A 24,910-nucleotide genomic window follows, 5' to 3' on the forward strand; every position below is an offset into this window, starting at 1 on the left:
CACTGCTGGCCCCGCTCCGGGATCAGGCAGGAACATCCAGCACCTCCACCTGGGGACATCCAGGCTGAAAACCAAGCCTGAAATGTGGATCTGGCACATTCCAGGCTGCCACATTCTGGCACACCAGCTGCCACATCCCAGCCCCGTATCTGGCACCAGGTGCCACATCCCAGATGCCTGGAGTGCCACATCCCAGTCCCTTATTTGGCTCCAGGTGCCAAATCCCAGCCCCATATTTGGCTCCAGGTGCCACATCCCATCCCTGCATCCGGCTCCAGGTGCTACATCGCAGCCTTGTATCCAGCTCCAGGTGCCACATCCCAGCCCCACATGTGGCTCCAGGTGCCAGATTTCATCCCTGCATCTGGCTCCAGGTGCCAGATCCCATCCCCACATCTGGCTCCAGGTGCCACATGCCAGCCCCACATCTGGCTCCAGGTGCCAGATCCCATCCCTGCATCCAGCCCCAGGTGCCAGATCCCATCCCTCTATCTGGCTCCAGGTGCCCCATCCCATCCCTGCATCCCGGCATCCCGGTGCCCCCTCGGCAGCTCCGAGCCGCTGACTCCCTGCCAGGCTCCCCAAAAGGCACATTCCAGGCGCTGGGAAGGAGCCTGCCAGCAATCTGCCGGCCGCCCACCGCCCGGGCACGGCTGGGAGGGAGCGGGAGCAGCTCCCTCCGGATCGAGCCGCCTTTTCCCAGCAGCCAGCCCTGCCCGGCGAGGCGCCGCAGCCCCCTCCAAGCTGCTCCTCCCGGCTCTCGGCACCGTGCCGGGATCTGCTGCCAGGGAGGAGCTGAGATCCCACCATCCCCGCCGGGCTCAGCCGCCACCGAGCCGCCTCCGGAGGGAGCGGGGCCGGGCACGGAAGGGTGTCCATGGCCATTCCAGGGCTAGCAGGAATGGGATGGGGGACAGGGACACGGGGACACCTGTCCACATGGGGGAGCGGGGCCGGGCACGGAAGGGTGTCCATGGCCACTCCAGGGGGAGCGTGGGATGGGGGACAGGGACATGGGGACACTCGGGGTGCTCCTGGGCTGGGAATGGTGACCCCTGTGGACATGGGGGGCACTGGGATACGGGATCCCCATGGGATCCTCTGCATGGGGAGCTGGGCTGTGCACACCTGGATCTGGTGTACCTGAGACACGGCTGGGGACAGACAGGGACATGGGCTGGGACAGGACAGAGGGACACAGCACCTGTGTATGGGAATCACCTCAAGCCACAGGGATGGGGCAGGGGGACACAGGACAGGGGACACAGGATGTGACAGGGAGAGCCCAGGGGACCCCTCAGAGCCCCCAGCCCCGCGCTCACCGTGCCTCAGCTGCCAGCAGCTCATCGTAGTGCGCCGAGCGCTGGTCGTCGTCCTGCCGGTAGCGCAGCACCGTGGCCAGGCCCTTGCTGACCAGCGCCTCCGCGATGTTGCTGCGGGAACGGGGTGGGATCGGGGTGGGAATGGGGCAGGGAGACCCCAGTCCTATCCCAATTCCATCCCATCCCATCCCACCCCATCCCAAGGGAAGGCCTTGGGGTGACACATCCCAGCTCTCTGGGCATAATGGGGGACCCAAACTGGGCTCATGCCACAGGGAGAAGCCTCCCAGGAGCACCCCAAAAATCTCACCCCTAAACTCCCCTCCCCTCTCACCCCAAACCCAGCAGGCTCAGCATTCCCAGCCCATGGGAGCCTCCTCCTGGATTTCCCAATGCCGTCACTTTTTTCCAGGAGCAGGGGGTGGGCACTGGTTTGGGAGGGGGATCACCACCCCCAGATTCCCCCCAAAACTGAGGGGTGATGGCCCTCAGCCCATGCGAATCTCCTTGATTCCACCATCCCACTTTTCTTCTGGGAAATAATTTGGGCACCAGTTTGGGGGGGCTGGGACAGGGAGACCCTCATCTCCATTTCCATGGGAAGGGGCTGGGAGCAGCCTCTCCCAATGAACTGGGATTTCTGGGATCAGCAAGGGGGGCCTGCGCCAGGCAGGGGTGAATCCACCACATTCCACTGCTCTAAGCAAATCCATGAATTCTCCTTCGCCAGCACTTCCCTAATTCTCCTCCAGCCACCGCCCCTCCCACTAATTCCCTCAGCATCCCCAAAAAAAGCGGATCCATCCAGAGGACGGAGGGACTGATCCCTGCCCGAATCCCGGGCGTGCCCCTTCCTGAGCAGGGGGAAGGGCAAATCCAGCACCGGGAGCTGAAAGTGGGTCTCGGAGCAGGGGGAGGAAGCAAAAAACTCGGGATTGGCAAGCGAGGGAATCGCTGCAGCCGGAGCAGCTGCGGCAGCCTGGGAGTGCTGAGTGCTGGGAATGCTGAGCGCTGGGAATGGGCACCCCGGGAATGGGCACCCGGGAATGGGCACCCCGGGAATGGGCACCCGGGAATGCTGGGGAAGGAGCAGGAGCTGGGGGAGGCCAGGGAAGGGCCAGGGCGGCTCCCGGCGCTCCCTGAGATTCCCCATCCCAGACATCCCACTCCCCATCCCAGTCAAATCCTGCTCCTCATCCTCAACACCTCCCACCCCCCCATCCCAGCTGCATCCTGGAAGAGGGTGTGGAAAAGGGTCCCCTCCCTGGGCCACTGCAGAGCCCGGATGCTCTGGAGCATTCCCAGCACTCCCAGCCTTGAAACCCGGCTGCTTCCCAGCGCCACAACACTTCACTGGGCTGGAAATCCCGGGAAAAGCCCAAATTCTTTTGGGGTTCAGAGGTTTTAAGGCTCAGAATTCCCACGGGGACTGATCTGGACACCCAGGGAAGGAAGATGAGGGGGAGGGAGGCAGAGATAACGGCTCAGAGAAGGAATTCCAGCCCATGAATTCCAGCTGCAGCAGAGGAATCCCCCATTCCCGCCTCCCAGCAAAGCTCTGGAACGGAGCTGGAGCTGTGGCCTGCAGGGAAGGAGCATCCCCTAGTTTATCCCAGATCCCACATTAAAGACTGGGAATACAATGGGAAAAATCTCCTTAGCCTGAAAAATGTCAGTTAGGGAACTTCAAGCCAAAAATGTCAATTTTTAAGCTCCTCCCACGTTTCCTTTCCCAAAGGAAGTTTTGAAGGGGTTTCGTCCCACCCAAGCTGGGTGCCCAGCATGGATCAGGATCGGGATCAGGGGTGCCAAACCCATCCCACCCCCAAACTCCAAATAATCCCAAACTGCAGCATCTGGCCCCCAGGGAAGGGATCCCCCATTCTGGATGGGAACTGCACCTGGAATTACAGCACAGGGTGCTCCTGAAATGTGGGATTAGGCATTTCTAGGAGCATTTTTTTTTCCTGGGGATGATGCAGGATGCTGTGGGATGCTACGGAATGGTGCAGGATGCTGTGAAGAGCTGTGGGATGCTCTGGGATCCTATGGGATGCTCTGGGATGCAGCAGCATTCCTAGGGCAGGGATCAGGCCCAAAACTTGGAGGAGATGGAAGGGAGAAGTGGGATGGAGGGATCCTGGGATCCAGGGGGTGACACAAGCAGGGACAGACAGGGATGCAGGCAGGGATGCGGGCAGGGATAGGGGCTGGGAGATGAGCAGGGATCCAGGCAGGGATCCAGGCTGGGATACGAGCAGGGATCCAGCAGGAGAAGCTGGGTTTGTGCTCCAGCCCCCAGCGCCCGTGCCTGAGCTGGGATTGGGGCTGCAGCTCCTGCCCTGGCTCCCGCCCCGGCGCCGCCGTGCCCGGAATCCCAAGCAGGCTCAGCCCAGCCCAGATGCCGGGCGGACACTCCAGGAGGACAAGCCAGGCTTTATTCCCTGCTCCATCCCAGCCTGGCAAAGGCCTCGGGACACAGACCCTGCTCTGTTCCACCCCCGGCATCCCGGGATGCAGCACCGGGAATGGCAGTGTGAAATATCCCAGGATGCAGCACCGGGAATGGCACAGGCACTGTGGAACATCCCGGGAATGGCACAGGCACTGTGGAACACCCCAGGATGCAGCACCGGGAATGGCACTGCTGGAACATCCCGGCATGCTGCCCTGGGAATGGCACTGTGGAACATTCTGGGATGTGGTACCAGAAATGGCACAGGCACTGTGGAACATCCCGGGAATGCAGGAACACTGGGATTAGGGAGCAGGAGCAGGCAGCTCCCCCAGGTTTTGCAGGGAAGGGAAGGAAGGGAAGCGCAGCTCTCGCAGCCCCTGGATCAGGGAGGGAAAGGCAGCGCTGCAGCACTTTGGGCGCTTTCCAAAATAGCTGCTACTGGGAAAAAAAACTGGGAAAGCAACCAAGGGCCTATGACAAATCCTCCCTACGCAGCTCCCGGAGCCGCTGCCAGCCCGAGGCTCGGCCTATCCACAGGGATGTGCCGGGGGCCTGCCCTACCCACAGGGATGTGCCAGAGGCACCGGCAGCCCGTGCCCTGAGGGGGAAAAATCACAAATTCTGGCTGCTCTGGAACATGCCCCACTTCTGAACCTTCTCATGGAGAACAAAAATCAGGGAGGGGAATGACAAACACCCCAAGATACACAGCAGGGATTACTCCTCCAAAGCCACCCCTGAGGCAGCCGGATGGGGGGAACCTGATCCTGATATCCCCCAAAACTGATGCAGCTGTGTGGGGGGGCCGGTGTGGGGGGTCCAGACAGCAGCACCCCAATGTATCCCACAGGATCACAGAGCTGGGATGCCGGGAATGGGGGCTGATCCCAGGCCAAGGGGGAGCGAGCCACCCTGCAGCCCCACAGAGCCCTGGCAGGGTGGGCAGGGCAGGTGGGCAGGGCAGGGCAGGTGCAGGGAGCACTCACATCCCGCCGATGGAGACGGTGGCACAGGTGCGCTCCGAGAAGGCCGGCACGGTGTCGGTGGCGCTGCTGGCAGGGCGGATGTAATCCACGGAAACGTTCACCTGCAACGGGGAATGGCTCAGGGCTGGCACTGCCCGGGCCCTCAGTCAGGGCCCAGATCAGCCAGACAGGCCCTCGTCCTCATCCTCATCCTCATCCTCATCCTCATCCTCATCCTCATCCTCATCCTCACCCTCATCCTTATCCTCACCTGCATCCTCTCCATGCCCAAACCCCTGGGATCAGACAGCCAGGCCCTTATCCACATCCTCATCCTCTCCATGCCCAAATCTCCAGGATCAGACAGCCAGGCCCTCCCTCATCCTCATCCTCATCCTCATCCTCATCCTCATCCTCATCCCCATCCCCATCCCCATCCTCATCTGCATCCCCATCCTTATTCCCATCCCCATCCCCATCCCCATCCCCATCCCCATCCCCATCCTACCCGTGCCCACATTCCCACTGCCAGTCTCCAGCCCCTCTCCTTCTCCATGCCCAGGGAACGGAGCCGTTTCCCAGCAGCTCTGGCACCACCAGAGCTTCCAGGCAGGACAAGATCCCAGCTGGGATCCCAGCACCTGCCAGGTGTCCCCAGAGCTCCATGGGGATCCCAAGGTGCGGTGGCCCCGGCAGTTCCCGGTTTATGGACACGACATTCCCACTGGGACAGGGATGGGAGCGGCACTTCCCGCTCCACCAGGAGAGTGCCTCGGAATCAGGGTCTCCAGGAGGGATGGGAAGGGCTGGGGCAGGGCAGGGAGCACCCCGAGCCTGGAATCCCACAGTGCCCCCACGGCTCTGACACAGCAGGGAGGGACTGGGACAATGCTGGCACCTTCCAGGATTCCCAGACAGGAACTGGGAACACCTCGGGGCAGATCCTGCTGGATGCATCACCTCCCACTGCACCAGGGATGGGGTGAGCTGGGACATGCAGGGATCAGGGAATCCTGGAATGGTTGGGTGGGAAGGGACCCCAGAGCCCCTCCAGTGCCCCCCGTGCCATGGCAGGGACAGCTCCCACTGCCCCCAGTGCCCAGCCTGGCCTTGGGCACTGCAGGGATCAGGGGCAGCCCCAGCTGCTCTGGCAATGCCAGCCCAGGCAGGAATTGCTCATTGCCAAGATGCCACCCATGGCTGCCCTCTGGCAGTGGGAGCCATTCCCTGGGTGCTGTCCCTGCAGGCCTTGTCCCCAGTCCCTCTGCAGCTCTCCTGAGCCCCTGCAGGCCCTGGAAGGTCCCCCTGGAACCTGCCATCATCCAGGCATCACCCCCCAGCAGTTCCCAGCATCACATCCCACATCTGCAGGCGCCATTTCCATGAAAATCCCACCCAATCCCACCCCTCTGCTTCCCCAGGGAAGCTCCGGCCTCGATGCTTTCCTGGTATCAGCTGCAACACCCTGAGGCTCTGGGGTAGAGGGGTGGCACTGGGGTGACACGGGGGCGATGTGGGGATCTTTGGGGACACCCCAGTGCTGCTGCCTCAGGGCTGGACCTGGCCCCTGTGGACTTTTCCCGTTCCCGTTTCTGTTCCTGTTCCCGTTCCGCATGGCCGGAGCCGCGCTGAGCCAAAGGCAGCCAGACAGGCGAGGCAGGAGCATCCCTGAGCCCCTCCAAAGCCTCGGCTCATCCCGAAAATCACTCATTAAACCCACATCAAAATGCAAACGGGGCCGGAGCGTCTGGCAGGGCGCCGGAGCCGCGGCTTTTCCGTGCGGAGAGGGGGCTCCGGCAGGAAAGAGCCAATTAAGGGGAGCGGTTACAGCGATTCCTCGCGGCAAAGCTCCCGTCGGAACCACTGGAGGGGAAAAAGAGACGCCGATTACTCCGAGAGGCAGGTTGGGAATTCAGCTGCTCCGGGGCTTTTGCGATGTCTGGCTCAGGAGCGGCTGGCGTGGGAAACACCTGGCTGGGGATGCGGCACCGGCAACGGGGAGAGGCGGCGGCGGCGGAGCAGCCGGGGGGAACGGGGGATGCCGGGCTCGGGGAGGAGCCACGAGAGGCTGGGATGGTGGGATCATGGGATCAGGGGATCAGGGGATAATGGGATGGGATCCAGGGGATGGGATGGGATAATGGGATGGGATAATGGGATGGGATGAGATAATGGGATGGGATGGGATGGGAGGGGATGGGATAATGGGATGGGACAGGACAGGACAGGACGGGATGGAATGGGATGGGATCCATGGGATAGGATAAATGGGATGGGATCCATGGGATGGGAAGGGGCCACCCCTCAACAGGAAAGCCCTCTATTGTGTCCTGCTGTATCCCGCTGTATCAGATTTGCCCAGGGGCAGGAAGGCTCCACAGAGGGATCTGGACAGGTCGGATCCGAGGGACGAGGACAGCGGGATGAGGTTCCACAAGGCCGAGTGGAGCCCTGGCACAGGGTGTGGCTGCCCCTGTATCGCTGGAAGTGCTCCAGTCCACGCTGGACGGGGCTTGGAGCCACTCGGGATAGGGGAAGGTGTGCCTGCCATGGCAGTGCTGGAACCGCTCCATGATGCCATGAAGCTCCCCCTTGGATCACACCAGCCCCACGGAACACTCCAGACACACAAAGCTGGGAAAGGCCCTGGGGGTGCCGCTCAGCTGGAGGGACACGGAGCTGCAGGGACAACGCCCGGGATCATCTGAGGGCAGGCTGGGCTCCCTGTGACACCAGCCGTGGCACCGGCACCCCACAGCCCCGGCACCGGGGACAGCGGGCAAAGCGTTCCCGGGATGCAAGGGCGCCGTGCCCGTGCAGGGGCCGGGAAGGGCAGGGGGTGCAGGGACCCCCGGCACCCCGGGCTCCGCTCCCCCGGAGCAGCCGGAGCCGCGCCTGGGCGGCTCTCCAAGGTCAGCTGCAGTCAGGGTGGATTAAATCACTCCGGCAGCTCCGCTCCCGGGAGCGCATCCAGCCCGGAACGGCGGCACCGCGCGGGCTGCGAGTGGCCACCGCCGCCAATGTCACCGGTGGGGACCTGGAACCCACGGGGATCCTGCACCCATGGGGACCCTGCACCCATGGGGACCTGAAATCCGTGGGGATCCTGCACCCATGGGGACCTGACACCCATGGGGACCTGGAACCCATGGGGATCCTGCACCCATGGGGATCCTGCACCCATGGGGACCTGAAATCCGTGAGGACTTGGAACCCATGGGGGACCTGGAACCCACGGGGACCTGCACCCATAGGGACCTGGCACCCATGGGGACCTGGCACCCCACGGGGACCTGACACCCACAGGGACCCGGAACCCACAGGGACCTGGAACCCACAGGGACCCTCCACCCATGGGGATCCTGCACCCACAGAGACCTGGAACCCACAGGGACGTGGCACCCACGGGGACCTGGAACCCACGGGGATCCTGCAGCCATGGGAACCTGGAACCCACAGGGACCCTGCACACAGAGGGACCTGGCACCCCACGGGGACCCTGCACCCCGGCACTCACTGCCTGGGCTCACCAGCACAGAGCTGGGGGTGCCATGACATGGGGGAACGGGATGGGGTCCCCAGGATGTGGCCCCTGGCCTCGTCCCCAGCACCAGGGTCCCAACGAGGGTGTCCCCAACATGCTGCCCTCAGGATGGGGTTCCTGCCTCACTGTCCCCAGCAGGTCCCAAGGTGGGGAGGCACCCCCGTGGTCCTGTCCCGGTTCCAGCCCCAGTCAGGGCTGGGGGGACACAACGGGACATTCCAGGCACATCCCCTGCTCCAGCCTCAGGACCCCAGGCAGCGGGGACACGTCCCCATCCCGGGGGCTGCCTGAAGAGGGGAGAGGGGGCTCATCCCGCCGGGAAGGGCCGGGAGCAGCCCCACCTTTGGGATGGGGAGGGCGGGGTGGGCGCCGGTGCCGCTCCCTGCTATTCCCTCATCCCACGGGGGGCTCCGGGGGGCCGCGGGGACACGGGGGGGCCCGGGGGGGACAGATGGGGGGTGGGTGGCAGCCCAGACCTGCCGGGCTAAAAATACGCGTCCCGCCCGCGGATCTCCCGGCCCGGCGGCGTCACCCGCGCCCGGGAGTATTTTTACTTTCCCGGCAGCTCGTGCCGGGTGGAAGGGCCGGGGGGCTGGGGAGGGGCTGCCGGGGGGCTCGGGGGGCGCGTGCCCCCGTGTCCCCCCCGTGCCGCAGGGAGGAGGTTCCCGGAGACCTGGCGGGGCCAGGGACGGGAGCGGGAATGTGCGGGGTGATCCCGGCGGGATGGGGGGGTCCCATTGTCCCCAGCACCGCGGGGCAGACCCAGGGAAGCGTTTTCCCCCTGGAGCAGCGGTTTCCCTGCCGAGGGCCGGCTCGTCCCAGCCCCCAACCCACGCATCTTGCTGCGGGATTTCCTGGGAATGGCGAGCGGAGCGGGCTGCGCTTCCCTAACGCCCTCCACCTCTCCATCCTCCCGTCGTCCCTGCTGGAAAAGGCCGGGATGCGCAACAAGGATGCTCCACGGCAGCCGCGGGAGCGCCTCCGGCACCGCCAGCAGCGGATCCAGCAGGACCCGGCTGCCTCCTCCCTCCCGCTGCAGCGGCCGCCGCAGGGGCCGCGGAGACCCCCGGGGCAGCGTTGACCTTGGAGCGGGATGAGCACGGCAGGGAGGCGATGGGCGCAGGGAGAGCAGAGGCGCCCGCATTTGGGATGCTCACAGCGGCAATAATCCCGCTCGCCCCTGCCCCTCCCGTGCCGGGGCCAGCCCAGCCCACTGCAGCAGCCGCGCGTTCGTTCCGAGCGCAATCCGGGCGGGAAAACGCGCTCCCCAACAGCTCTCCCTCCCCGGCAGCCAAATCCTCCCCGGCAGCCAAATCCTGCCCAGCTCCACACGTGGAAGCGGCGGCTGACGCAGCCGGCCCCGTGACGCTCCGGAGCTGGCACAGCCGCCCCGGCCCCGGCGCATTCCCGGCAACGGCACCCGGATCCCGGCCCGGGAACGGCACCCGGATCCCGGCCCGGGAACGGCGCCCGGATCCCGGCCCGGGAACGGCACCCGGATCCCGGCCCAGGAACAGCACCCGGATCCCGGCTGGGCACGGCGCAGCCCCCCGAGGGATGGGTCCCCACTGCCCCCAGCCCCGGCTGCATCAGGAACTGGGATCTTCCCAAAATCCCCCCGGCATCGCTGCTGTGCCAGCTCTCCCAAGCTCCCCTGAGACGCAGGAAAAATTGTCCGACATTCCGAAAATCCTCCAGTGTGCCAAAGCCTTCCCTCTCCCCGGCACCGGGATGGTGTTCCCAGGGAGAAGGCTTTCCCTGGTCAAACCCACCCCTGTTTTATCCCAGCCCGGGTCCCCAGCACTGCTGGCACTGTGACTGCTGCTGGTGTAACCCCAAAAGGAGAATCCCTGGAAGCATCTGAGGGGACCAGGCAGGTGAATGACCTAGAAAACCACCGGGAAACCACTCAGGGCTCTGGAGATGGGCAGCATTCCCAGCTGGGATCAGCCTTCCCAAAAGGGATGGGGTGGGAATGATGGGACACAGGGATGGGACAGGATGGGGCACAGGGATGGGACACAGGGATGGGGTGGGAATGATGGGACACAGGAATGGGACAGATGGGGCACGTGGATGGGCACAGGGATGGGGCACAGGAATGGGACAGGATGAGACCAGATGGGACACAGGGATTGGATAGGATGGAACACAGGGATGGGACAGATGGGGCACAGGGATGGGGCACAGGAATGGGACAGGATGAGACCGGATGGGACACAGGGATTGGATAGGATGGGACACAGGGATGGGACACAGGGATGGGGCACATGGATGGGCACAGGGATGGGGCACAGGGATGGGGCACATGGATGGGCACAGGGATGGGGCACAGGGATGGGACAGGATGAGACCAGATGGGACACAGGGATTGGATAGGATGGAACACAGGGATGGGGCACAGGAATGGGACAGGATGAGACTGGATGGGACACAGGGATTGGATAGGATGGAACACAGGGATGGGCACAGGGATGGGACAGATGGGGCACAGGGATGGGACACAGGGATGGGACAGGATGGGGCACAGGGATGGGGCACATGGATGGGCACAGGGATGGGGCACAGGGATGGGGCACAGGAATGGGACAGGATGGGGCACAGGGATGGGGCACATGGATGGGCACAGGGATGGGACACAGGGATGGGGCACAGGGATGGGACAGGATGGGGCACAGGGATGGGCACAGGGATGGGCACAGGGATGGGGCACAGGGATGGGGCACATGGATGGGCACAGGCACAGGCTCCTGGGACACCCCAGGGAGCTCCTCCTTTCTTCCCCCCGGAGCAGCTGGCAAGGACGGGGCGGCACCGCCTCCGTGCCCAGGGAATTTCCACCCCGGAGCTCTCCCTTGCCGGCTCCGTCCATGCGAGCGATTAATCCCAGAGTTAATTAGGGAAGAGCCGCGATCCATCTCCCGCCCCGGCGCAATTATCCGGAGCGGCTCCGCGGCGCAGCGGCGCGATCGATGGGCGGAGGAGCCGGCCCTTCCGACACGCTCCACGGGTTTATTCCACAAATCCATAGCGGCCTGGGCAGCCGGCGCCGGCCCCGGTTCATCCCGCGCCGCCGGGCAAATTCCAGCGGCTGGCAAGGACACGGCGGAGCTGCGAGAGGCTCCGGCACAGGAGCCAAAATCCCCAAATCCGGCCCTTATGTGCCATGAGAATCCCAGCCTGGAAAACTCCCGCTGCCCAGGAATGAGAGGGCAAGAGGGAAAACGCATTGCCTTCCATCCCTTCCCAGGGAGCAGGGAATTCAGAGGTGGATTCTCGCATCCCAGCTCCTCTCCCAACGGGAGCTGGAGGAAAAGGAGCCGTGGCAGCCACAATAGGGATGGATCCTTCCTCATCCCCCCTCGGGGCTTTCTCCAGAGGGAATTATTTCGGAAAGCAATGTCAGGGCTGACCCACTGCTCCAGCAGGATGGGATGGGATGGGATGGGACGGGACGGGACGGGATGGGATGGGATGTGTCCATGAGGAGCCTCCCAAGGCACAGGAAAAGGATCCATGGGGATGGACGGAGCTCCCGAGGCAGGCCAGGAACCAGGGCAGGCTGAGCTCCCTGAATTCCAGAACTCCTTGGAATCCCACAGCTCCTCGGAACAGCCAGGCATCCAGGGCAGGTTGAGCTTCCCTAATCCCAAAACACCCTAAAATCCCAAGGTCACCTTCCAAAGGCACCCAGTGCCAGAGCCAATTCCAATCCCTGATCCAACACAGCGCACAGCAACGGCGGATGGCAGAAAACTGGCACCAGTAACCCCAGAGTGTCTCAAACTGGGACCACACTGAGGTGCCAGAACCCCATTTCAGACCCAGTGCTCCCATCACAAATCCTGCCAACACTCCCACATTCTTTTCCAACTCCAGAAAGCACCAGATTTCCCATTAAAAAAATCTCCCAAGCTGCTCTTTTCCCCTTTCCCTATTTTTTCGGACTGCCCGGGCAGGCTCCGAGCTGGAAAGATCCAATTAGGCACCGGAGCAGCCCCGACGAGCAGCAACGGCCGCGCCACGAAGGGAATTGATTTTATTTGACTGTTTTATGAGCACTGGAAAATTGCATCCGGAGCGTTCGCTCCGCTGGTTAACACATTCCTCATTCCCGGAATCACTCTGAACCAGCCTCGGAAAACAGCCAGGGAAACAAAGGGAGAAGCCAGGCGGAATTCCCGGGAAACGGGGAGGGCAACGCCTCGAGGGGCACTCCAGGCCTGGGGGGCATCCCTGAATTTCCCAAGGAGCCACACAGCAGCACGGGCATCAGACTCATCCCCTGCTTCACCCCCTCATCCTCACTGTCCCATCCCTCGCCCCCTCATCCTCAGCCCCACCCCAGCCTCGGCCCTCCCTCCGTACCTTCTTCCCGATGAGTTTCTTGCGCAGGAATTCCCGGGCCTCAAACATGTAGGGAATGTCGTAGAGGGGCCTCAGCTTCCTGTTCTTGTCCTGTCGAGAGAGGGGACTCAGGTCAGGGCATTCCCAAATCTGTTCCATTGCCCCCCCCAGTTCCACATCCCACCCCGAGGGCACCCCAGGATAATCCCAATATCCCACAGGACGAGGTGCCAGCAGCCTCTGGTGCCAGGTCGGACATCCCTGAGTGACAGCTCCAGGAGGGAAGGGGATGATGGAATTTGGGGTGGGGGTGACCAGGGCGAACCCCCTGGGGTGTCCAAGAGCATCTCCTGGAGTCACATCCCTGCAGAGGCTGAGCAAAAAGGGGAGACTCCCAAAGGAAACGGGGATTCGACCCAACACAATCCAAAACAACCCAGCACAACCCAAACATGACCCGAAGTGACCCAGTGTGACCCAACATGACCCAAAGTGACCCAAAGAGACCCAATACAACCCAGTGTAACTCAACGTGACCCAACATGAAGTGACCCAAAGTGACTCAAAGTGACCCAACACAACCCAAAGTAGCCCAACATGACCCAACAAAAACCAACAAAATCCAACCCAATCCAGCCCGACCCAGACTCTGCTCTGCTCGCCACCACAGTGCCGTGGGCATGGCCCCCTCACACCTCCCCGAGCTGGGGAGGAAATCCTGGAAAAGGGGGAGATCAGGCCAAAGCAGCCAGAAATGGAGGAGTGCAGTCAGCCAGAGCAGGAGAGGGCGGACACGGGCGGCGGCACTTGGCTCCTCCCTAATGAACGAGGCTTTGGCAGAGTTTATTGTCCTTGACACTGCTCATTCCCAGACTGCTCCTCGGAGACATTCCCTCCTCTGCCTGCATCGACCGGGGATGGGAACGGGATGGATCCAGAGAGGGGATCCCCAGGAACCCACAGCCAGTGCTGGGGATGGGAATGGGATGGATCCAGAGAGGGGATCCCCAGGAACCCACAGCCAGTGCCGGGGATGGGAACGGGATGGATCCAGAGAGGGGATCCCCAGGAACTTTGGCACCTCCTGCCCCCACAGCAGGTCCCAAAGCAGATCCCAGTGCTGCTCCAGCCCCTGGAGCTGTGGGAGCTCAGAACAAGCACAGAGGAGCTACCGTGGCACCACCAGCCCCTCTCTCTCTGCCCCTTCCCAGGGGAGCACAGCTCCTCCTTTCCAAACTTCCAGCCCCTGCCCACGGGCTCCTGGAGCATTCCCAGTCCCCAAATCCTCGGGGTGACCCCGGACCCTTCCATCAGTGGGATCTGATGGATCCAGGCCCTGAGATGCTCCCGCCCTCCCCAAGGTCACGGCGGAGCTCCGACACCGAGCGCGGCTCCGCGCGGCAAAGCCCTGCGCAAACACCAATTAATCCTCACTAACGAACTCCAAATTTATGGCTTAGTTAAGTGTCTGTCTGGCACAGGCTGTTAAATCCCTAATCCCATCCCAGAGCGCGGGAAGCGGGACGGCAAAGCCCAGGGTGGCCCCGGCACCTCCGGGCAGTGCTGGGGGCTCAGGGGCCGGCAGGGAATTCCTGAGGGAGCCATGGAGGAGGGATCTGAGCCCTCCCCAAAGCTCCTCCGGGTCTGCAGCCACTGGGACCACCCCTAAAAGGGACCATCCCAAAAAGGGACCCTCCCAAAAAGGGACCATCCCAAAAAGAGACCATCCCAAAAAGAGACAACCAGCACAGACCCCACAGCACCAGCGCCATTCCTAAGCCATACTGGGACCCACAGTGTCCTGGATGTGCCATGGAGGAGGGATCTGAGCCCTCCCCAAAGCTCCTTCGGAGCAGATCACAGGTCTGCAGCCATGTGAGACCACCCCAGAAAGTGGTCCCTCCAAAAATGAGTCACCCCAAGAAAGGACCACCCCAAAAAGGAGTCACTCCAAAAAGCGACCACCCCAAGAAGGGAACATCCCAAAAAGGAGTCACCCCAGAAAGAGACCATCCCAAAAAAGAGTCACCTCAAGAAGGGATCACCCCTAAGAGGAGTCATCCAAAAAGGGACCATCCCAAAAAAAAGGAGCCACCCCAAAAAGGGGGTCACCAGCACAGGCGCCCCAGTGCTGTGCCGGGACCCACGGCTGCACCATTCCAGCCCCGGATGTGCTGGTGCTGACCCAGCCCTCCCATCCCGCTGCTGCTGCTGCTGCTGCAAAATGCCAATTCCCTCTGGGAATCCTCCCCGCACGGGCTGGCAGTGCCAGGAGCAGGACAATGGGAACGTTTACGTGCCCAGCCCACAGGCCCCACTGCTGCTCCCTGTCAGCCCCATTAAACGCGGCTCTGTTGTCCCACAGCAGTGACACTCCCGGCGCAGGGAAAGCGGCAGCTGACGGCTCTGGGAAGCCGTTCAAGACCTCGGACGCTCAGCGGAGCTTTTGCAAATAAACACGAGAAATCAATGCAACAGCGGGAAGTTAACGGAATCCCACAGCCGGCAAACTCCGGCAATTTCCGACACGGACAAGGATTGTGTTGGGTCTAACCCATTTTCCGAGGCTGGAGCTGGATCCCAACAATGAATCGCCTCGTGAGCCGTGGCTGCCCCATCCCTGGAGCGTTCACATCCAGGCTGGGACAGCCTGGGACAGCAGAAGTGTCCCTGCCCCTGGTGGGACTGGATGGGCTCTGAGGTCCCCTCCAGCCCCACCCAACTCATCCCAACCCATCCTGGGATCCCACGATTACATGAAATGCCAGTCCCGGCTCTCCTCGGCTGCTGGAGAGAGTCATCAGCCACCGACAAGTTAATTAAGCCCAGGGATCTGAGGCTCACTTAATTAAAGGTGAGCAGCGAGGACGTCGCTCCATTAGCGACGGAGCCGGAGCTGCATCTTCAGGGAGCTGCCGGAGGAGGGGGGCACCCGCTCCCTTCCCTCCTGGAACACGGAGAATATAGAGAATTCAATCCCAAACCTGATGGGAATGCTCTGGTTTATGCCAGGCTGGGGAAGCCGGGCAAGAAAACTGCTTTTTGGTTCCAGTGAGGGATGGAGCAGCACCAGAGGGGGATGAGAGACACCTGAATTCCTTCCTCTCAAAACAACTCCCCACGGCCCAGAACAGCCAACAGGTGACAGAATTCCAGCTCTCCTCTCCAATTAACAGTGTTACACAGGGCAGGGCCTAATTAAGGCCTATTTCCAGGGAAGCAGCAGCCCGTATCCACTGCCAGAATTCCTGGGGGACACTGACCATGGAGTGCTGCCATTCCCAGCTGCCGGGGGTCCCGCCCCCAGCCCCAATCCCTTCCCAAGGGCACAGGGTGGGGGTGATGACGGATGCAGGCACAGCTGGAGCAGCTGGAAATGCTCCAAGACCCGGGATGGCAGCTCCATCTCCACATTCCAGGGCTCCCCAGGGACTCTGCAGCCCCTGAGGGATCCCAGGCTGGGGGGAACCTGCTCCATTCCCCTTGTGGAAGAAGGATTCCACCCGGAGCAAGAGAGGCTCCTGGGAGTCCATGGAGCTGCAGGCTGCCGAAGCAGGGAAGGGGCCATGGCTCATCAGCGGTGTCACGCCACGCTTCACCCTCGGCTGAACCCGCCTGGGATGTGCCAGGTGGGGAATCCATCCCAGAGATCCATCCCAGAGGCCTGACAGGGAACAGGCAGCGTCTGGAACACGCATCCCACTGATCCAGGGGTGCTCAGAGCAGGGGGAATGGCCCGATCCCCCGGGGATGAGCCAGAGCTCCCAGCTCCCCATGCAAAGATTTTGGGGTTTTCCCCCAGAATTCTGGATGCCAACACCCAAGGGGGGCTCCCAGCAGCGCCGAGGGGACCCAGAGCCCGGTGGCACCGTGGGATGGCAGGTGGGGAGAGCCCCCCCGTCCCTGCCAGCGCAATTAGGGAAGCTCATTATTTGTAAAGTAATTAGCAGAGCTAATCAACTCCCAGCGCCAGGGCGGAATGAGCGGGAGGAGAGCGGGAGCTGCCAGCTGGAAACGCCAGTGCTGGGAGGGGACCCGGGGACACTGCAGCCCCCAGGGCGGGGCAGAGCCGAATGGGCAACGATCCCACCCGGGGCAGGAGAGGCCCCAGGGCGCTCCTGCTCCCGAAGCAGGGAAGGGGTGATGGCCACGCCACGCTTCACCCTGGGCTGAGCCCGCCTGGCATGTGCCGGGTGCGGAATCCATCCCGGAGATCCAACCCGGGGCCAGCAGGAGCGCTCAGCAATTGCTGCTCCTGGGAAAGCTCCGCTCTGCCCGGGCCCAGCGCCGCTCCCTCCCGGCATCCCTGAGCCCCGCTGGGCTGGCAGGGACACCGGGAGCTGCGAGGGACAGCCCTTGACACGCACGGGGATGGAGATGAGCAGCTCCCGGTGACATCCCGGTGACATTCGCAGGCAGCCCCAGGCAGGTGCGACGCCTCAAGTGGGCACTTGGCCTCTCCAGCCTCTCCAGCCTCTCCTGCCCCACTGCTCCTGCTCCCTCCTTGTCCCCACTCGCGGGCGGCGCCGCAGTCCCCGAGAGCCACTCGAGTGGCAGGAGCTGGGCAGTGCTGGAGCCTCTGATGGCACCGGGGGACACAGGGCACGGCCAGGAGCTGGCAGGAGAAGGGCAGCACGGCTGGAGAACTGTTGGATAAGTGAGGCTGGAAAAGCCTCAGAGCCCATTGAGTTCAACCATCCCCAGCACTGACAAGGCCGCCACTGACCTGTCCCCAAGTGCCACATCCACACGGCCTTGAAATCCCTTCAGGGATGGGCACTCCACCCCTGTGCCAGGGCTGGGCAGCCCTTTCCAGGAGGAATTTCCCCAAAATCCACCCTGAGGCTCCCCTGGCCCGGCCTGGGGCTGTTTCCTCTCTGGGGACTGTCCTGGGGCTGTGACTCCAGTGCCGACCATCCCCACTGCCAAACACAACCAGAGCCGCCCCAATCCTCCCCCAGCAACCCCACAGCATCGACATTCCAGCTGGGAGACCCCAAAGAGGGGTACAGGGCTGCAAACAGAGGGGACAGGACCCCAAATGGGGGGTACAGAACCCCAAATGGGGGGTACAGAACCGCGAACGGGGGGAACAGAACCCCAAATGGGGGGAACACGACCCCATGGCCAGGACAAAGTTGGGGTGAGGACAGTGACCCCGAGAGCCCCGAGCGGGACAGCCCCGGCTCCGGTGGGATTGGTGCTCCCGTGCCAGGCTCTGCTCCCTGCCCGCTCCAGGACACGCTGTGCGTGCCCATCCTCATCATCCCGGGCAGGGATGAAGGGCCGGGGAGGCTGGGCTGCGCCGGGAGCTGGAGCAGGAGCGCCGCAGGACAAATGGGAACGGCGGGGAGCGATGGAAGCGACGGCACGGAAATAACCGGGGCTGCTTCAGCACAACGCACAACTATAAATAATAAAGTTATAAATTATGGAATCTGGGAATCAGGGATTGAGCCGGGTGGGCAGGGACCTCACAGCCCCTTCAGTGCCACCCCTGATGTGGGCAGGGACACCTCCCACTGTCCCAGGGTGGAGAGGAGAAGGCTCCAGGGAGAGCTGAGAGCCCCTGGCAGGGCCTGCAGGGGCTCCAGCAGAGCTGCAGAGGGACTGGGGACAAGGCCTGCAGGGACAGCACCCAGGGAATGGCTCCCACTGCCAGAGGGCAGCCATGGGTGGCATCTTGGCAATGAGCAATTCCTGCCTGGGCTGGCATTGCCAGAGCAGCTGGGGCTGCCCCTGATCCCTGCAGTGCCCAGGGCCAGGCTGGGCACTGGGGCTGGAGCAGCCTGGCACAGTGGGAGCTGTCCCTGCCATGGCAGGGGTGGCACTGCAGGGGCTCTGGGCTCCCTTCCCACCCAACCATTCCAGGATTTTATGATTCCAACATTCCTGGCTGAAGAAGAACTGGGGAAGAATCCCTTAATTTGGGCTGGGGCGCTGACAGGAGCTCCCCAAAGGGGCTTTAACCCCACTGGCAGCTCCGTGCCAGCCCCAGCCTGGCCCCAAACCCCTCTGTGGGGGCAGCAGGGCAGGCAGGGCCCTCCCTTTGCAGGGAATTACTGGGGAACATCCGAGCATGGCACTGCCCCTCCCGGGGGATCCATCACCCGGCAGCGCTTGGCTCCGCGCCCCTCTCCGGGGCTGGTGAGGAAATTGAGCCATCCCAAAACATCCTCTCCTTCCACAGATCACTCGTGCCTTTCCCTCCCTCATTTCCCCACCGCAGCGCTGGAATTTGGAGTTAAACCAGCCCGACTTCCCCGGAGCTCCGGAAGAGCTGAGATCCCTGCGAGAGCTGCGCCAGCAGCAGCATCCCTGCTCCAGGCACCCAGGGTGTCCTGGATAAACAGGAGACACGGCGCTGCCGCTGCTGCAGGGGGCTTGTCCCAGCCACTGCAATTCATCCACCCTCAGGAACCAACTGCCCACAAAAAGGTGGAAATCACAGAGCTGGATTTATGCTCAATACCCTTTGGCTGCTGGAATGCAGATCCTCAGCAGCAGCACCTGCAACTGGGGCACGGCATTCCAGGCATCCCAAACCGGGCCCTTGGAACTGGGGGAGGCATCCTGGACACCCCAAAGTGGGCACCTGGAACAGGGCACTGCATCCCAGACTGGGTACCTGGAATTGGGGCGCTGCATCCCAGACACCCCAAACCAGGCACCTGGAATTTAGGGGTGCATCCCAGACACCCCAAGATGGACACTTGGAACTGGGCACTTCATCCCATACACCCCAAACTGGGCACCTGGAATTTAGGGGTGCATCCTGGACACCTGAAATTTGGCACCTGGGACAGAGCATTGCAGACCAGGGCACCTGGAATTAGGGTGCTGCATCCCAGACATCCCAAACTGGGCACCTGGAATTGGGGTGCTGCATTCCAAGCATCCCAAACTGGGCACCTGGAATTGAGGGGTGCTGTATTCCAGACACCCCAAATTTGGCACCTGGGACAGAGCACTGCATCCCAGACATCCCATCCTGGGCACCAGGAATTGGGGTGCCACATTCCAAGCATCTCAAACCAGGTACCTGGAATTGGGGGATGCATCCCCACCCCTGCCACAGTGGGAAGATGCTCGGTGGGTTCCAGGCTGCCCTCGGCCCAGAATCCGGCTGGAGCAGCCTCGGGATGTGCCTTTGCAGGCACCAAGGGGATGTGGCTCTGAGGGCCACGTGGATTTGGGAATCCAGCAGCGTTTTGGCTGCTCCGCTCCCACAGAGAGGGAAAACGGGGTCAGCGTTGCTGGAACAGGGATGATCCCGACCCAGGGTCTGGCTGTGGGACACCGTGACACCGGCAGATGCCTCTGCTTCCCAAAACCGTCACCGAGGGGACGGGAACGGGGACGGGGACGGGGACAGAGGCAGCAGCTGCTGCCAGGCACGGCCATTTCAGGCTCCGGGAAGAGCCTCCACACTGTCCCCGTTGTTATCCCGCGTTTCAGAGGATAGCTGCAGCCCTGAGGGATGCGCAGCGGGGCTGTCCCTTCCAGCCCTGCCTGCCCTGGATCTGGGGTCGCGTGGGAGGGGACTGGACTCACTCCCGGCCCCTTCTGTCCCCGCTCCCGGCCCTTTCACTGCCGGGATCGTCCTCCCCACGGGACCCCGAGCAGGGTCAGGGCAGCGCTGGGGAGTGCTGGAACGCGGGAGCAGCCCAGAGCCCAGCCCAGAGCCCAGCCCAGAGCCCAGCCCAGAGCCGGAGCTGCGCCGCGCGCTCCAAGCCCACCCGCACGTGACAGAGGGAAGGAGGAAAAGCAGCTGGAGAAAAGTAGGACAGCGGGGCCGGGAGCGAGGGAAGAGCTCGGAAGGATGGAGCTGCCTCCCCTCTGCGGGGCCTGGGACGGAGGACAGCCCGAGCTGTCACTGTCAGTGTCATTGTCACCCACACAGCACACTCTGAGACCCCCTCGCCAAGCCCAGGGGGCTGCGCTGTGCTGGCGCATCCGGGGAAAAGGCAGCACGGATCTGTCAGCCACGGCACCAGCAGGTTCCCTGGCACAAGCAGGATGGATCTGTCAGCCACAGCATGGGCAGGATCCCTGGCACAGACAGGATCCCTGGCACAGGCAGGACGGATCCACCAGCCACAGCACAGGCAGGATGGATTCACTATCCCTGACACAGACAGGATGGATCCATCAGTCGCAGCACAGACAGGATGGATCCATTATCCCTGGCACAGGCAGGATCCCTGGCACAGGCAGGATGGATTCACTATCCACGGCACAGACAGGATGGATCCATTATCCCTGGCACAGGCAGGATGGATCCATTACCCATGGCACAGGCAGGATCCCTGGCACAGGCAGGACGGATCCACCAGCCACAGCACAGGCAGGATGGATTCACTATCCCTGACACAGACAGGATGGATCCATCAGTCGCAGCAGACAGGATGGATCCATTATCCCTGGCACAGGCAGGATCCCTAGCACAGGCAGGATGGATTCACTATCCACGGCACAGACAGGATGGATCCATTACCCATGGCACAGACAGGATGGATTCATTACCCAGGGCACAGACAGGATGGATCTGTCAGCCACGGCACAGGCACGATCCCTGGCACAGACAGGATGGATCCATTATCCATGGCACAGACAGGATGGATCTGTCAGCCACGGCACAGGCACGATCCCTGGCACAGACAGGATGGATCCATTACCCCTGGCACAGACAGGACCCACAGCCCAGCCCCAGTCCCTGGCCCAGCCCAGGTCACCTCCAGCACACCCACAGTGACACTGGGGGCTGTGCCAGGCCACGCCACCCCTGTGCCAGCAGGGCCCAGCCCTTCCTCACCACCGAGCCCTGCAGGTCCAGGGCAGCTCCGCCATGGAAAGCCCTTTCCAAGGGTCCCCACGGCTCTGCTCCTTGCACTGGGAATTTTGGGAGGTTCTGAGGTGCTGCCAGTGTCACCAAGGATGGCCGGCGCCACCAGAGCCCAGGAACTCGAGCTGGGGGGGAAGGGGCTGTGGGGGCTGAAGGGGCCCCCCAGTGAGGGACGTTCCCAATCCATCCCCCCTCCATCCCATCCACCCCTCACGTCTCCAAACGTCTGGCACTGAATGCAGCCGGTGCTAACGGAGGGGGAATATTCATGATTCCCGATTCTGGGAGCAGTGCCGGCAGAGGTGCAGCAGCGCGGGTGTTCCCACTGCTCCCACGGCTCCAACCCCCCAGTGCTGGGGAGGCTCCCGCTCCTGAGCACAGAGGGATGGGTGCCCTGGGATGCACACGGAGCCCTGGCCCCGCTGGGACCCCCCGGGACCACCCTGAGCCGGGAACTGGGGGGGGGGATGTGAGCCTGGGCCAGGCCTTGGGGCCGGAGCTTCCCTGTCCTGTCCTGTGTGGATGGAGCTGCTGCTGTCCCCTCCCCGCCCCACTGGGTGACGGCACCGTGTGGCCCAGCTGCGTCCCCAGGGTCCCCTCGGGCTGGCGACCGGGCAGGATCCGGGGCAATGCCGGAGCTGTGCCTGCTTCCCACCCGGAGCTGGGAGATGGGAAGGGAGCCAGTGCAGAGGCTCATCCCACGCTAAAATCAGGGATCGATTCCCGAGGCACAAGGGCCGGAGCGTTAATTGCAGAGCTCAGCTCTGTGCCAGGACCGAGGCGCTGCTCCAATTCAGCGCAATTTCCCATGCGCTGAGGAATTCCAGCAGCTCCCGAGGAGATCAGAAGGTCAAAGCTCCTCTCTCCCAGCAGCGTTTTCACGCTCATCCAGCCGAGCGGCAAACAGCCGGGGCTGGGCACGGACCAAGCCTCTGGAGCGGCTCCCGGAGCGCGCCAGGCTGGAGCAGCATCCCCGGCAATGCGAGCTGGCAGGTGCCTGCATCTCCCTCCGAGCATCGGTGTCACAACACCAGGCAGGAATTACAACGGAGGAATTGCAGCACTTAGCGGGGAGCGGCTGGGGAAGGATCGCGCTGGCTCTCCGGGGATTATTCCTGCCACGCGGCAGATCCGGGCTCGGCGGCGGCAGATGGGCCGAGCGCGGCCTGCTCGGAGCGGCGCGGCCCCGGGGCCTCCCGGAGCTGCCGCCTCGTGCAAAAGCTGCTCCGTAATTGCTGGCAAGCGCCTGCCCAGCTCCCCGGCCGGCCGGCTGCTCCAGCACCAGCCCGGCTCCTGCTGCCGCGGCTGCCGCTCCAGCGCTCCGGGCCCCGGCCCGCTCCCGCTGCGCTGCCGAGCTGCTGCTCTCCGAGCCATGAGCAATTTCCTGGGATGCCAGCAGCTGTAATCCATACAGGAACCCAACTGTGCCAGCTCGCAAATGAATCCGGCCCGGAGCAGGCCTTGTACCTGGCGCTGGCAGCTCCCCCGGGAGCCGGCTCCGCAAATTTGGACGTCGGCAGGGAAAACGCTCCCGAGGCAAAGCGCAGCCCTCCCCCGGACCCCCCCAGCCGGAATTTAACACCCTGCGCTGCCGGGAGCCGCCGTGCCGCAATCCAGAGGCGCGGGTTAAACACCGAAGGGCTGCCTTTCCAGCAGGAATGACTTTGGGAGCGGCAGGAGGCTCGGCAGCCGCAGATGCAAGCAAATCAGTTTTTCCCGGCGCAGCACTTGCTGCCCGGAGGGCACATTCCAGGTTCCCAGAACATGCTGACTGCACTCGTCTTCTCCCTGGAAGCGACTGCAGCTCCCATTAAATATTGATCCGGGAACTCCGGTGCCCCCGCGCCTCCTCTCCCCGGCTCTGCCAATATTTAGAATCCATTAAAGTCGCGTGCGGAGCACTCGGAGCCGCGGCGGCTCCGCACCGGCCACGCCGGCAAATCAGTTCGGTTACACAAGCCTGGATGAGCTGCCATGATCCCTGTAGCTGTAATTTAGCGGGAGCGGGCCCGGATGAGTTCATGGCTTTGTTCCTCGTTAATCTTTCATGCTCGTTGAGTGCGGAGCAATTTGTGTAGTACAAACCCTGCGCCACAAATCGCAGCCGCGACCTGCTCCGCGTGCATCCCGCCCAGCATTCCCAGAGGGGCCGCGGCCCTGGATTCAACCCTGCATCCCGGGAATGGCTCTGGGACTGTCCCCATGGCACCCACAGGGACAGGGAATGGCTCTGGGACTGTCCCCGTGGCACCCACAGGGACAGGGAATGGCTCTGGGACTGTCCCCATGGCACCCACAGGGACAGGGAACGGCTCTGGGACTGTCCCCATGGCACCCACAGGGACAGGGAATGGCTCTGGGACTGTCCCCATGGCACCCACAGGGACAGGGAACGGCTCTGGGACTGTCCTTACAGCACCCACAGGGACAGGGAATGGCTCTGGGACTGTCCCCATGGCACCCACAGGGACAGGGAACGGCTCTGGGACTGTCCTTACAGCACCCACAGGGACAGGGAACGGCTCTGGGACTGTCCCCATGGCACCCACAGGGACAGGGAACGGCTCTGGGACTGTCCTTACAGCACCCACAGGGACAGGGAATGGCTCTGGGACTGTCCCCGTGGCACCCACAGGGACAGGGAACGGCTCTGGGACTGTCCCCGTGGCACCCACAGGGACAGGGAACGGCTCTGGGACTGTCCCCGTGGCACCCACAGGGACAGGGAACGGCTCTGGGACTGTCCCCATGGCACCCACAGGGACAGGGAATGGCTCTGGGACTGTCCCCATGGCACCCACAGGGACAGGGAACGGCTCTGGGACTGTCCTTACAGCACCCACAGGGACAGGGAATGGCTCTGGGACTGTCCCCGTGGCACCCACAGGGACAGGGAACGGCTCTGGGACTGTCCCCGTGGCACCCACAGGGACAGGGAACGGCTCTGGGACTGTCCCCGTGGCACCCACAGGGACAGGGAATGGCTCTGGGACTGTCCTTACAGCACCCACAGGGACAGGGATTCATCCCTGGGAACGGCTCTGGGACTGTCCCCACGGCACCTACACGGATAGGGATTCATCCCCAGGAACAGCTCCCGGGACTGTCCTCATGGCACCCACAGGGACAGGGATTCATCCCCAGGAACAGCTCCCAGGACTGTCCCCATGGCACCCACAGGGACAGGGAACAGCTCCCGGGACTGTCCCCATGGCACCCACAGGGACAAGGACAACAAGGTGGGGACACATGGGGGCGTTCAGCTGAGCTGGGGATCCCTGGCTCCTCCAGGCTCGTTACCAGAAGGATCACGGAATGCTGTGGGTGGGAAGGGGTCTAAGGGACCCTGCAGTGCCAGCCCTGCCATGGCAGGGACAGCTCCCACTGTGCCAGGCTGCTCCAGCCCCAGTGCCCAGCCCGTCCCTGTGG

The 24,910-nt window shown here is 63.2% G+C and overlaps 1 protein-coding gene across 1 annotated transcript in view; it reads right to left on the reverse strand.

Moving 5' to 3' along the window:
- The window catches only part of SND1 (staphylococcal nuclease and tudor domain containing 1), a 77,963-nt gene that overhangs the window by 23,085 nt on the left and 29,968 nt on the right, over positions 1-24,910 (reverse strand). The window contains exons 11-13 of the mRNA XM_054294080.1: positions 12,658-12,747; positions 4,767-4,867; positions 1,323-1,433 (exon numbers count right to left, since the gene is read on the reverse strand). Of these exons, the coding sequence (XP_054150055.1) occupies positions 1,323-1,433; positions 4,767-4,867; positions 12,658-12,747 (302 nt within the window). The remainder of the gene's footprint in view (positions 1-1,322; positions 1,434-4,766; positions 4,868-12,657; positions 12,748-24,910) is intronic.

This window comes from Melozone crissalis, unplaced genomic scaffold (assembly GCF_028551555.1).
Source record: "Melozone crissalis strain CALT ecotype California unplaced genomic scaffold, PUWL_Pcris_2 ptg000208l_1, whole genome shotgun sequence".
Lineage (NCBI taxonomy): Eukaryota > Metazoa > Chordata > Aves > Passeriformes > Passerellidae > Melozone > Melozone crissalis.